This window comes from Scyliorhinus canicula, chromosome 18 (genome assembly GCF_902713615.1).
Source record: "Scyliorhinus canicula chromosome 18, sScyCan1.1, whole genome shotgun sequence".
NCBI lineage: Eukaryota > Metazoa > Chordata > Chondrichthyes > Carcharhiniformes > Scyliorhinidae > Scyliorhinus > Scyliorhinus canicula.
Genome location: NC_052163.1, coordinates 81,372,009 through 81,385,806, shown reverse-complemented (window position 1 = coordinate 81,385,806; position 13,798 = coordinate 81,372,009). Strand labels below are relative to the sequence as shown.

General features: G+C 46.5%; 1 protein-coding gene across 1 annotated transcript in view; it reads right to left on the bottom strand.

Annotated features, from left to right (window-relative positions):
- Window positions 1-13,798, bottom strand: part of LOC119953645 (E3 SUMO-protein ligase PIAS4-like) — a 115,493-nt gene that overhangs the window by 97,924 nt on the left and 3,771 nt on the right. The window contains 1 exon segment of the mRNA XM_038778116.1: window positions 11,746-12,270. Coding sequence (XP_038634044.1) covers window positions 11,746-12,270 — 525 coding nt within the window.

The window sequence follows — 13,798 nt, the reverse complement described above, 5'->3', positions numbered from 1 at the left end:
CACTCATCCTTGCCTGAGTCATATGTACCCTGTGTACCACCTTGAACTGTGTCAGGCTCCTTGCGCACGAGGAGGTTGCATTAATCCTTCATAATGCCTCACTCCACACTCCCCAGTTTATTTCCCGTTCGCTCCCCGTCCCACTTCTCCTTAATCTTCACCACCTGCTCACCTCCCTGCTCTCCCAGCCATCCATATATGTCTCCGATCCTCCCACCCCTTCCACATCCGGAAACAGCAGTTGCTCCATCAGGGTATACCTCGGCAACCTGGGGAATTCTTTCCAAACCTTCCGCGCAAAGTCCATTACCTGCAGGTACCTGAACTCACTTCCTCTCGGGAGCTCTACCCTCTCCTTCAGTTCCTCTATACTGGCAAGCCCTTCTTTGAGGTACAGCCCCACTTCCCTCCACTTCCTATACATACCGACTCGAAACCATGGTTTTCACACAGCGGCGCCAGTACTGACATCCCTTCTTCCTGAAATGCCTCCCAATCTGGTTCCAGACCCTTACTGTGGAGTACACCACTGGGCACTCTATGTATTTCCTTGGCACCACTGGCAATGCTGCCGTCACTATAGCCCTCAAGCTGGACTCCCTACAGGATTCTTCCTCCATCCTAACCCACTCTGTTCCCTCTCCTTCCCACCACTGCCTCACCTTCACGTTCGCCACCCAGAAATAATGTAGCAGTTTCGGCAACGCCTATCCTCCCTTCTTGCCTCTGTCTCTGTAATACTCTCTTAATCCTTGACACCTCCCTGCCCAGGCAAAGTCTGAGATAATCATATCCGCTTTTCAAAAGAAGGCCTTCGGTACAAAGATCAGAAGTGTCTGGAATACGAACAGGAACCTCGGCAGAATGTTCATCTTCATCACTTGGACCCTCCCTGCCTGAGTCAAGTGCATCGTATCCCACTTCATCAGATCCTCCTTAACCTCCTCCACCAGGTTGTTAGATTCAATTTATGTAGCATCCCCCATTGCCTCGCTACCTAAACTTGTCTCTGGCTACACTTGAATGGCAATCACTCTAGATTGGCTCGCCGACTCAACCCGTTCACTGGGAACACTTCACTTTTCCCTACTTTAGCTTATATCCCAAGAATGCTCCAAACTTCCCCAACAGGCCCATGATCCTCTCCATGCTCTACAGCGGGTCCGTAACATACAATAGTAGATCGTCCGCATATAGCGACACCCAATGCTACTTTTGTCCCCTCGTAATCCCTCAACACTCTGCCGACCCCCTAAGAGCCATTGCCAGAGGCTCTATGGCTAGCGCAAACAATAGTGGTGACACCCCTGCCTTGTTCCCTTGTGCAGTTCAAAGTTTCGTGAGCCCATGTCGTTGGTCTGCACACTCGTCATCTGTGCCACGTATAACAGGTGCACCCATGCCATAAACTCCGGCCCAAACCGGAACCTCCCTAGGACCTCAAACAGGTACCGCCACTCCACCCGGCCAAATGCCTTCTCCACACCATGGACTCCAGTACCTGGGCTCTCGACGGGGTCATCATCACGCTTAACAGCCTGCTTATATTACTAGAAAGCTGCCTGCCCTTTACGAAGTCTGTCTGGGCCTGCGCAACTACCCCTGGGACACTACATGCCATCCTTCTTGCCACCAACGTAGCCAGCCCTTTCACATCCATATTAAACATCGATATGGGCCTGTACAACCCACATTCAAACGGGTCTTTCCCCTTCTTTAGTATCAATGTAATCGTTGCCTGCGTAATTGTCCCCAGCAGCTCCCCATTCTCCAACACCTCATTAAAGGCTCCCAAGAGATGTGGTGCCAGGTCCGTCACAAACTCCTTCTAGAATTCTGCCGAGTAACCATCGGGTCCCGGGACCTTTTCTGACTTCATACCTCTTATGCTGTCCAACACCTCCCTCAGCCCCAAAGGCTCCTCTAGCGCCTGCCTCTTTTCCTCCAACTGTGGAAACTCCAGTTCGTCTAAAAACCGTCCCATGTCCCCTTCTCCAACCCATGGGATGCCCTGTACAGTTCCTTATAATAATAATCCCTAAACGCCTCGTTTAACTTCCCCGGCTCCGACACCACATCCCCTGCCCCAGTCCCTATTTTCAATATTTCCCTGGATGTGGCCTGCCTTCATACTGATGCGCTAACATTCGACTCACCTTCTCCCTGTATTCATACTGCACACCCCCCTTGCGCTACGCAGCCGTCTTACCGCCCTCCCAGTTGTCAACCTGTCGAATTACCCCTACAATTTTTCCCTCTTCGCCAATCCCTCTGTGGTGGGCACCCTCGAGTACCCTCTATCTAGCTCAACTACCTCGTTCATTAGCCGTTCATAATCCTTCCTTTCTCTATCAGCATGTGCCTTGAACAAGATAATCTCCCCCTGGACCACCGCTTTTAGTGCTTCCCAAAATGTGGCCACTGACACGCCTCCATTTTGGTTCAATTCTACATAATCTTTAATCACAGCCCACAATTTAATCACAAAACCCTCTATCTGCCAACAACCGCGAAAATCGAGACTCCATCCTGGCCTCTGCTCCCGTCCCGATTTAAACCGAATCTCCAGAGTCCCAGGTTCGATTCCCGGTTGGGTCACTGTCTGTGCGGAGTCTGCACGTCCTCCCCGTGTGTGCGTGGGTTTCCTCCCACAGTCCAAAGATGTGCGGGTTAGGTGGATTGGCCATGCTAAATTGCCCGTAGTGTCCTAATAAAGTATGGTTAAGGGGGGGTTATTGGGTTACGGGTATAGGGTGGTTATGTGGGTTTGAGTAGGGTGATCATGGCTCGGCACAACATCGAGGGCCGAAGGGCCTGTTCTGTGCTGTACTGTTCTATATCTATCCAGCCTAACCCATTCTGTATGGGGCGCGTGGTCCGAGATTCTTATCCTCGCGTACTCCGCTCTCTCCACCCCAACTAAAACCTCCCGGGTCACCACAAAAAAGTTGATTCTTGAATACACCCTATAAACTTGTGAGAAATAGGAATGCTCCCTTCCCCCTGCGTTCTTGAAGCATCACAGGTCCACCATACCCATATTTTCCATTAATCCGCCCAGCTCCTTTGCCATTCGTATCCTACCCATTGACTTGGGGCTCGATCTATCTACCCACGGCTCCAGGACACAGTTATTTTTATTTTTTTAAGATAAATTCAGAGTACCCAATTAGTTTTTTCCAATTAAGGGCCAACTTAGCGTGGCCAATTCACCTAGCCTGCACATCTTTGGGTTGTGGGGGTGACACAGACAGTCACCCAGAGCCGGGATCGAACTTGGGACCTTGGCTCTGTGAGGCAGCTGTGCTAACCACTGCGCCACCATGCTGCCTTCTAGGACACGATTATAATCTCCCATAATCAACTGGTGCGTGGCCAAGTCCGGGATCGCTGCCAGCAACTCCCTCATAAAACATACACATTCACCAGTACCATTGGCACCTTCTAATACCCAACTCATCATCACATATCTCCCATGCGGGGCTATCACTTCCTTTGCGCCTCACAAACCACGTTTTCTTAATCCTCAAAATGGCCACCCCCCCGCAACTTTGAATCATATTTGAGTGCAAAACTTGACCCACCCGTCCCTTTCTTAGCCTAACCTGGTCCTTCTCCTGCAGAAAGACCATCTCCACATTTAAATGCCTTTGGTGCGCGAACACCCAAGATCTTTTCACCGGTCCACATTCCACAGGTCTCTTTCAACTCCTTGGCCAGATCCTTCACTTTCTTCTGCTGGGTTTGGTAACCAGCAAATAGATAGATAGATAGATAGAGAAATACAGCACAGAACAGGCCCTTCGGCCCACGATGTTGCGCCGAACTTTTGTCCTAGGTTAATCATAGAATTTTGGACAATTTGTCATGGCCAATCCACCCAACCTGCACATCTTTGGACTGTGGGAGGAAACCGGAGTACCCGGAGGAAACCCACGCAGTCACGGGGAGGATGTGCAGACTCCACACAGACAGTGACCCAAGTCGAAATCGAACTTGGGACCCTGGAGCTGTGAAGCAATTGTGCTATCCACAATGCTACCGTGCTGCCCTTAAGAAGTTAACCTACACTCCCTTATTCTACCCTAATCCAAGTACCTATCCAATAGCCGTTTGAAGGTCCATAAATTTTCCGACTCAACTACTACCACAGGCAGTGCATTCCATGCCCCCACTACTCTCTGGGTAAAGAACCTACCTCTGACATCCCCTCTATATCTTCCACCATTTATCTTAAATTTATGTCCCCTTGTAATGGTGTGTTCCACCCGGGGAAAAAGTCTCTGACTATCTACTCTATCTATTCCCCTGATCATCTTATGAACCTCTATCAAGTCGCCCCTCATCCTTCTCCGTTCCAATGAGAAAAGGCCCAGCACCCTCAATCTTTCCTCGTATGACCTACTCTCCATTCCAGGCAACATCCTGGTAAATCTCCTCTGCACCTTTTCCAAAGCTTCCACATCCTTCCTAAAATGAGGTGACCAGAACTGCACACAGTACTCCAAATGTGGCCTGACCAAGGTTTTGTACAGCTGCATCATCACCTCACGGCTCTTAAATTCAATCCCTCTGCTAATGAACGCTAGCACACCATAGGCCTTCTTCACAGCTCTATCCACTTGAGTGGCAACTTTCAAAGAACAATGAACATAGACCCCAAGATCTCTCTGCTCCTCCACATTGCCAAGAACCCTACCATTAACCCTGTATTCCGCATTCAGATTTGTCCTTCCAAAATGGACAACCTCACACTTGTCAGGGTTAAACTCCATCTGCCACTTCTCAGCCCAGCTCTGCATTCTATCTATGTCTCTTTGAAGCCGACAACAGCCCTCCTCACTATCCACAACTCCACCAATCTTCGTATCATCTGCAAATTTACTGACCCACCCTTCAACTCCCTCATCCAAGTCGTTAATGAAAATCACAAACAGCAGAGGACCCAGAACTGATCCCTGCGGTACGCCACTGATAACTGGGCTCCAGGCTGAATATTTGCCATCCACCACCACTCTCTGTCTTCTATCGGTTAGCCAGTTTGTTATCCAACTGGCCAAATTTCCCACTATCCCATGCCTCCTTACTTTCTGCATAAGCCTACCATGGGGAACCTTATCAAATGCCTTACTAAAATCCATGTACATTACATCCACTGCTTTACCTTCATCCACATGCTTGGTCACCTCCTCAAAGAATTCAATAAGACTTGTAAGGCAAGACCTACCCCTCACAAATCCGTGCTGACTATCCCTAATCAAGCAATGCCTTTCCAGATGCTCAGAAATCCTATCCCTCAGTACCCTTTCCATTACTTTGCCTACCACCGAAGTAAGACTAACTGGCCTGTAATTCCCAGGGTTATCCCTATTCCCTTTTTTGAACAGGGGCACGACATTCGCCACTCTCCAATCCTCTGGTACCACCCCTGTTGACAGCGAGGACGAAAAGATCATTGCCAACGGCTCTGCAATTTCATTTCTTGCTTCCCATAGAATCCTTGGATATATCCCGTCAGGCCCGGGGGACTTGTCTATCCTCAAGTTTTTCAAAACGCGCAACACATCTTCCTTCCTGACAAGTATCTCCTCAAGCTTATCAGTCTGCTTCACGCTGTACTCTCCAGCAATATGGCCCCTCTCATTTGTAAATACTGAAGAAAAATACTTGTTCAAGACCTCTCCTATCTCTTCAGACTCGATACACAATCTCCCGCTACTGTCCTTAATCGGACCTACTCTCACTCTAGTCATTCTCATATTTCTCACGTATGTGTAAAAGGCCTTGGGGTTTTCCTTGATCCTACCCGCCAAAGATTTTTCATGCCCTCTCTTAGCTCTCCTAATCCCTTTCTTCAGTTCCCTCCTGGCTATCTTGTATCCCTCCAGCGCCCTGTCTGAACCTTGTTTCTTCAGCCTTACATAAGTCTCCTTCTTCCTCTTAACAAGACATTCAACCTCTCTTGTCAACCATGGTTCCCTCACTCGACCATCTCTTCCCTGCCTGACAGGGACATACATATCAAAGACACGCAGTACCTGTTCCTTGAACAAGTTCCACATTTCACTTGTGTCCTTCCCTGACAGCCTATGTTCCCAACTTCTGCACTTCAATTCTTGTCTGACAGCATTGTATTTACCCTTCCCCCAATTATAAACCTTGCCCTGTTGCTCGCACCTATCCCTCTCCATTACTAAAGTGAAAGTCACAGAATTGTGGTCACTACCTCCAAAATGCTCCCCCACTAACAAATCTATCACCTGCCCTGGTTCATTACCAAGTACTAAATCCAATATGGCCTCCCCTCTGGTCGGACAATCTACATACTGTGTTAGAAAAGCTTCCTGGACACACTGCACAAACACTACCCCATCCAAACTATTTGATCTAAAGAGTTTCCACTCAATGTTTGGGAAGTTGAAGTCGCCCATGACTACTACCCTGTGACTTCTGCACCTTTCCAGAATATGCCACTCCAGGGGGGAAACATCTTCTCCAATCTTCAGTTATACTTTTCCATCGAAGTTACACCCGATTTTGGGTAAAAAGAACTCTTTCCTACGCCTTCAAGTAGGAGCTGCCCTGTGTGTGACCATCGGAAGTCTCCATACGGAAGTCTCAGGGCAGCACGGTAGCATTGTGGATAGCACAAATGCTTCACAGCGCCAGAGTCCCAGGTTCGATTCCCCGCTGGGTCACTGTCTGTGTGGAGTCTGCACGTTCTCCCCGTGTGTGCATGGGTTTCCTCCGGGTGCTCCGGTTTCCTCCCACAGTCCAAAGATGTGCGGGTTAGGTGGATTGGCCATGCTAAATTGCCCGTAGTGTCCTAATAAAAGTAAGATTAAGGGGGCGGTTGTTGGGTTACAGGTATAGGGTGGATACGTGGGTTTGAGTAGGGTGATGATGGCTCGGCACAACATTGAGGGCCGAAGGGCCTGTTCTGTGCTGTACTGTTCTATGTTCTGGTCATATCCTAAACATGTAAGCTTCCTGGTTTCCTTTTACACCATGTCAGGGATTCTTGATACCGAGCTGGAGTCCTGTCCTCTGGTGGCCATTTTGGGGGTTTTGGGTTCGCTGGTGCTGCTGCTGACGAGGTTGAAGGTGGATGCTGTCACCTTTGCCTCGTTGATAACCTGGAGGCGGGTTTTGAAGAGGTGGAGATTTCCTACTCCGTCCAGTGCCTGGTTGGGTGACCTAATGGAGTTCCTATATCTAGAGAAGGTCAAGTACACATTAGAGGGTCGGTAAAAGGGTTCTACTCGAGATGGCAGCCATTCATTTCCTTTTTCAGAGAGTTGGTCACTGTTAGGGGGGTTAATTATTAGTTATATGTTTTTAAAAATAAATTAAGAGTACCCAATTCATTTTTCCCAATTAAGGGGAAATTTAACGTGGCCAATCCACCTACCCTGCACATCTTTGGGTTGAGGGGGTGAAATCCACGCAAACTCGACGCGGACAGTGAGCCTGAGGGATCCGTGCTGTGAGGCAGCAGTGCTAACCACCACCACTATACTGCCCAATTATTAGTTGTATGTTGAAGGATTGCATTTAGTGCGGTTGTTAATGATTGTGCTACTCTTGCGTTGTACCTTTCTGTAGTTGTTGTTTAGTTTGTTGTTTATTTTGTAATAATGAAAAATTTCTTCAATAAAAATATATTCTTAAAAATCCATTAACAGGTTCCTTCCAGGTGAGAGCAGGGAACATTAGCAGCTTGTCACAATTCTTGGTCTATAGAGTCATCCAGAGGGTACAGAGACTCTCCACATGAGGAGAGGTGACTTTATCCTCTTTTTAAGGAGGGAAGACCAGGATTAAAAAGAGTAGGTGGGTTCACCAAGATAGGGGGTTTTCTGATGGTGCACGGTGCCATTAACCGCATACATGTGATTTTGTGGATTCCACATATACTGCAATGACCAGGGCTATCACTCAATCAACGTGCAGTAGCATACCACCTCACCAAGAAATTCATCTCATTCGTCCTGGTATCAACTTTTTGACATCCATACCCATGTTTCCTAGAACTCCATTTTGAATTCTTCCATTCAGGTTTTCACCACTGCCAAAAGTACTGAAATGGTTCTTATCAAAGTCACAAATGACATCCTATGTGACTGTGACAAAGACAAGCTATCCCTCCTTGGCCTGTCTTCAGCCTCTGAAGCAGTTGATCACACCATCCTGCTCCAATACCAGCTGCACTTGCCTAGGTCCATTCTTATATATCTAATCATAGTTATAGAATTGCCACCCCACCCCCGTGCCGTTACATCTGATGCCCCTAGGATCTATTCTTGGACCCATTCTTATTTCTCAGCTACATACTGCCTCACGGCAAGATCATCAAAAAACACGTCAGTCTCCAGATCTACGCTAATTACTCTGGAAGGCACCTCTGCAGCACACAACTGAAGACGACATCCAAGCTGTGCAGCACTGAAACAGGAGAAACTGAGACAATAGCCAGCACGTGCCATCATGGCTCCAAATCCAAAGTGGAAAAGGTGGCTCCAAGTTCTGCAAAGCCTTGTAACATTGTGCAGCCAGACTCCCCCATAGTTCTAGCCAGTGACTGTCGGATATGTAGCAGGCCTGCCAATGCACCCAACATCTGTGTGTGTGCACATCAATGTTTTCCTGTCGTCCACACCAACAAGGTATATACGTCTCGCCGCTCTAGGAGTCCACACACAACCTATCCCCTAACCTGGCTGCAGTCCACTTGTGCTCATGACTTCCCACATACAGGTCCTGACTTAAAAATAGCCTCTAATGTTCAAATGTCATGAGTGAAGGATAACGATATGGGAAAAGATTTGGGGAGGAAAGCAGAAGGTCCACACTCTTATTTGCAGTTTCCATTTCATGGCATCTTTCGGGAGGAATGAGAGGGTGCATAATGAGGCATCTTATTGTCATCCAGGGTGGCCTTGGTGGCACCTGGTGCTACTAGCTATGCAGCACTTGTGCCCATGATCCTGAGGACTATCTCTTTGAGGATAGGTTCTTAGTGGTCCTCTGCCATTCATCTGCCTCTCTCGCTTGTTGTGGGTGATCTTCACCTGCGAGAGGGCAGACTTTGTGTAATTATGTCTGGGTGATGTTCCTCCCATAGTGAAATAACTAGCACTATTTAGGGGCTGTGAGAAGTGGACATGAGACTAGTATCATTGGTTGTTGAGTAAGATGTAGTGTAATGATGTTCGGATGAGTCCTGTGTGTCAAAGTGTGCTGCTGGATGTGGTGAATGGGGGTATGGTGCAATGAGCAATGTGAGAGGATGTCATTGCAGAAGCATTCACTCACTTAACCACATGGGTAAGATCATTTAAATGCTTTGGTACTGCTGCCATGTTCATGGAGCCACACTCTGGACAGTCTCACCACTTGCTCCCATTTCTTTTGGAGGTTTTAATCTCTAGGGCTTCCTGCTGGAAACCTGCCCTTTTCCTGGCCTTGACCTCTCAACACTGGGGGGGGGGGGGGAATTTTCCTCGACTCTTGGAGGTGGATGAGGAGAGAGCCCGGAAAATCGCAAAAATGAACGTTAACGGTGCAAATTGGCAAGTCAGATCATCCAGAGGTAGGGGCTTGCAATTATATAATTATCTGCTGGCGACTCACATCACGTATAGCGCTGTAAGCGAAGAGGTGCTGTTGGTTCCTTCAGGCTTACTGCACCTTCATTTTGTCCCATTCTCTGTGCTCCATTCACCTCAGCAGTACTCCCACTGCAGACACAGTGAAGGCTGCTGGCCAGCCTTGCAATCGTGCACACTGAATCGTCTGTTTGCCTTCTGAAGCTGCCCGCCTGAAATCCAGGAGGTGCCTTTTTTATCAGATACCTCCCAGAAGATTGAACTGGCAATCCCGCTATTGGGGCAGCGTGGTAGCACAAGTGGCTAGCACTGTGGCTTCACAGCGGCAGGGTCCCAGGTTTGATTCCGCGCTGGGTCACTGTCTCTGCAGAGTCAGCACGTTCTCCCCGTGTCTGTGTGGGTTTCCTCCGGGTGCTCCGTTTCCCTCCCACAGTCCAAAGGCGTGCAGGTTAGGTGGATTGGCCATGAAAAATTGTCGTTAGTGGCCAAAAAGGTTAGATGGGGTTACGGGGATAGGGTGGAAGTGAGGGCTTAAGTGGGTCAGTGCAGACCCGATGGGCCGAATGGCCTCCTTCTGCACTGTATGTTCTATGTTCACCCGCTATCATCAAGTTCACAACCTCAACATGACCCTAATGGATAGGAAAATAACTATCAGGAAAATTCAGCCCAGTATGTCCAGGGTGGTGAGAGCCCTCCCTTTACCCAGTGTGCCATAATTTGCATCTGAATGGCAAAATACAATTATCCAGGAGCTGGCAGTGTATTGCTACAGCTTCTCTTTTATAGGGTCTGTACCTTTAAAAGAGGGAAGGCTGTGTGGAGCAGTTGTGATTTCTTCCCATGCTACTTAAAAAAAAAATTTAGAGTGCCCAATTCATTTTTTCCAACTAAATAAATAAAATAAAAATAATTAATCTTTATTGTCACAAGTAGGCTTACATTAACACTGCCAATGAAGTTACTGTGAAAAGCCCCAAGTCGCCACATTCCGGCGCCTGTTCGGGTGCACAGAGGGTGAATTCAGAATTCTCAACTGGTATGGGAATTAAACCCGCGCTAGCCTTGTTCTGCATCACAAACCAGCTGTCTAGCCCACTGAGCTAAACCAGCTCTACTGGGGCAATTTAGCATGGTCAATCCACCTACCTTGCACATCTTTTGGGTTGTGGGAGTGAAACCCGCTCAAACACGGAGACAATGTGCAAACTCCACACGGACAGTGACCCAGAGCCGGGGTCGAACCTGGGATCTCGGTGCTGTGAGACAGCAGTGTTAACCAATGCGCCACCGTGCGGCCCTTCTTCCCATGCTATGTGACCACAGCAGTGTGCAACACAAAAATTAAGTCTGGCGTTATGCAAGAGCTGCTCCTGGTCACACTACAATCATAGACATGAGTGGATAGAGGAACTTACCTCATTTTCCATGTGCGTGTACACGCTGCAAATCACAGCCCCTGCACCCAAAGTGTAGTGACTGAATTTATCGGCCTTTCAGTCTAATTCAAGGAGAAGGTGGGATGTTCAAGTTAAAACTTTTCACAAAGCCATTAGAACACATACCAAAATGACACATCAGTGGATAAATGTAATCCTATTATTGTGAAAGATATAACAGGCTTTTTAACATTTTGTTTGATGGTATAAACTGAGAAAATGGTTCCGAAAGCATTGAGAGAACTGGAAATCTGGTGGCCAAATTGTCCCTTTTTGAGTGATAAGACTGTATGGGCAAAACCCCTAACAAATGTGGACAGATGAATTCATAATGAGAAACGGTCGACAAAAAAAAAAAAAGAGTAAAACAAAACATGACCATAGTAATTTATGGGGCTCATTTTTGATTTTTGGGTGATGGGACAAATCAGATCATATTGATTCAGTTGCTCTTTATGATTTTCAAAATCAGGACTGAAGTATGAGATGCATAATGGGTGGCTGAATCAATATTCTCTAGTTTATTCTATTGCCCAAAGACAAAAATTACTGCCAAGCTGTGAACACAGGTAAGATCTTTACTATAGTACAAATATTACACACAAACACTAGTTCTCCCACAACAGTGCATGTGGATAATGAAGACCATTTAAAGATTTAAGATTGACATGTTGTTGCTCACAGAATCTTACACTCACTCGACATCTTGCAAGTGGATCAGGAGATTCCTCAAGACTTCGACTCATGTTACGAAGACGCTCTCTTCGTCTTTGTTGGCTCAATCGTATAGTCTCTCTACGTCTTAGAATTCGCTCAAAGTCACTTAATCGAGCAGCCTCTCTACTTCTTGCAAGTTGATCATCAGAATCTTCAACTGCAGAAGACTCAGCAGTATGACCATTTTGAAGACTTTCCTGTTGCTCTTCCTGACTCAACTGTGAAATCTCGGCATGATTTTCTGGTTGCTCAGTTTCATTTTCAGCAATCTGTAATGAACTTTCAGCTTGTCGAGGCTCTGTTCTTTCAGTGCCAGTTCTAGCAGCACGAAGACGTTGTCGTCTCCTTCGTTGCCGTAGTCGATTACCCAGTCTAATTCGTATAATTGCATCTTCAGGTTCTTCCCTTTCTATATGGAAAACAGACACTTCAACTTCTACATGTTCTTCTGGACTAGAATGGACTTCTTGATCAGAAGACATTGGTGCTTCCATTCTGGAAAAGAACTGTTTGGTAGAAGAGAAATTAGGAGCACTGAAGAAAGCCTATTATCGGTCACCCACTACAGATGAAACTCAAATTCTGAGGGAAAATAATGGCAATGAAAACATTTTGGAACACAAAAATAGATATAGTAGCACAAGCAAATATTCACATTTTAGGAAAAGGCATACAATAGTATACAAAAGAGGACAGAACAAGGGGGATGATCATGGTGGTAGCATGATCACATGGATGCAGAGCAAGTGCAAGAAGTCACTTGGTGGGGCCAAATCACAGCAGATTTGTAGTAGATTGGAAGATCAGTAAGCTGAAGGAAAGCTGAGAACTACGTGAGTTTTAAAGGGAGAGGGTAGTGCTTTGGACCATACCTGTGGAAGCTAGAAAGCAAAATCTGAGCCAAGACAAACATTTCTGTGACAAATTTAAAGTTGGAGACAGAATCAGAGGAAAGGCTGGTAAGCATTTCAAATGTATGAGTACAGAATAGGGAGATGTGGTTGGACGATCAGTCAGGAAAATTTATTTTATTCTTTCATCAAATGTGGGCATCACGGGCAAGGCCAGCATTTGTTGCCTGTCGCTAATTGCCCTTACGAAGAAAGAATGGCAGCCATGAGCCATTGAAAATTATTTTTTGTAACTTTAAAACTTAACACAAGAAGCAACAGGCATAGATACAACCCTGAGCTATGGTAAAGAGCAGGGTCAACAATGGCAATGCTAAAAACGGCTGAAGACCAGAGCAAAGCTGGAGTTACAAGCAAACTTTTTTATTTTCAATGCCATAGTAATGACCTAATTTTCATTTTTCATGAGTCTTGAGAGGAATTGTGTTTTGGGGGGGTGGTGAGGTGGGCCCAGGAACAGTCTCCTATTTTGTTTATACAGCTTTTTGTGTGTAAGATATAAATAAATGTTTATTTCTTCTTTTTTCAGTAGACCTGGATTTGGGCCTGAGGGTGTCACCCAATTTTACTTTTAAGAATTTTTTTTCGAGAAGAGTAGTGCGGTTTTTAAAATGTAAGTGTTGATTTCCAATCCAAAGTTTTCTGCCAATAAAGGTGCTTTCTCAGATTCTCTGAAACTGGAATTTATCACTTTTTGTGAAAAGTGATAAATACAATTACACTAACATTACAGGGAATGGTTGACATTAATTGTGGAACTCAAAAATCATGACACAGTAAATAAAGTTGATATAGGCTTGATATGAGGTGGAATTTTCCTGACCTACCAGTAACTGGAAAATTTGGAGTGAGCCCTAAAGTCAGAATTTTACCAGTGAAAAAACAAGTCGCAATTTTCCCCACAACACTTTCATGGTGGGTTGCCTTTCCCGCTGATGAACATTGGGATCATAATTTTCATGTCATGAATGTTCATTAATGGGGCGACAGACCAGGTTTTGTGCTCGTCTGAGCGTTCTCTTTCCCAATCTGCCAACGTCGGGTACAACGGCAGGGGAGATATTTTTGACTTACCAGCCACCGAATGCTGCTTTTGTTGTTCATACCACTCTTCTCCTGAGTG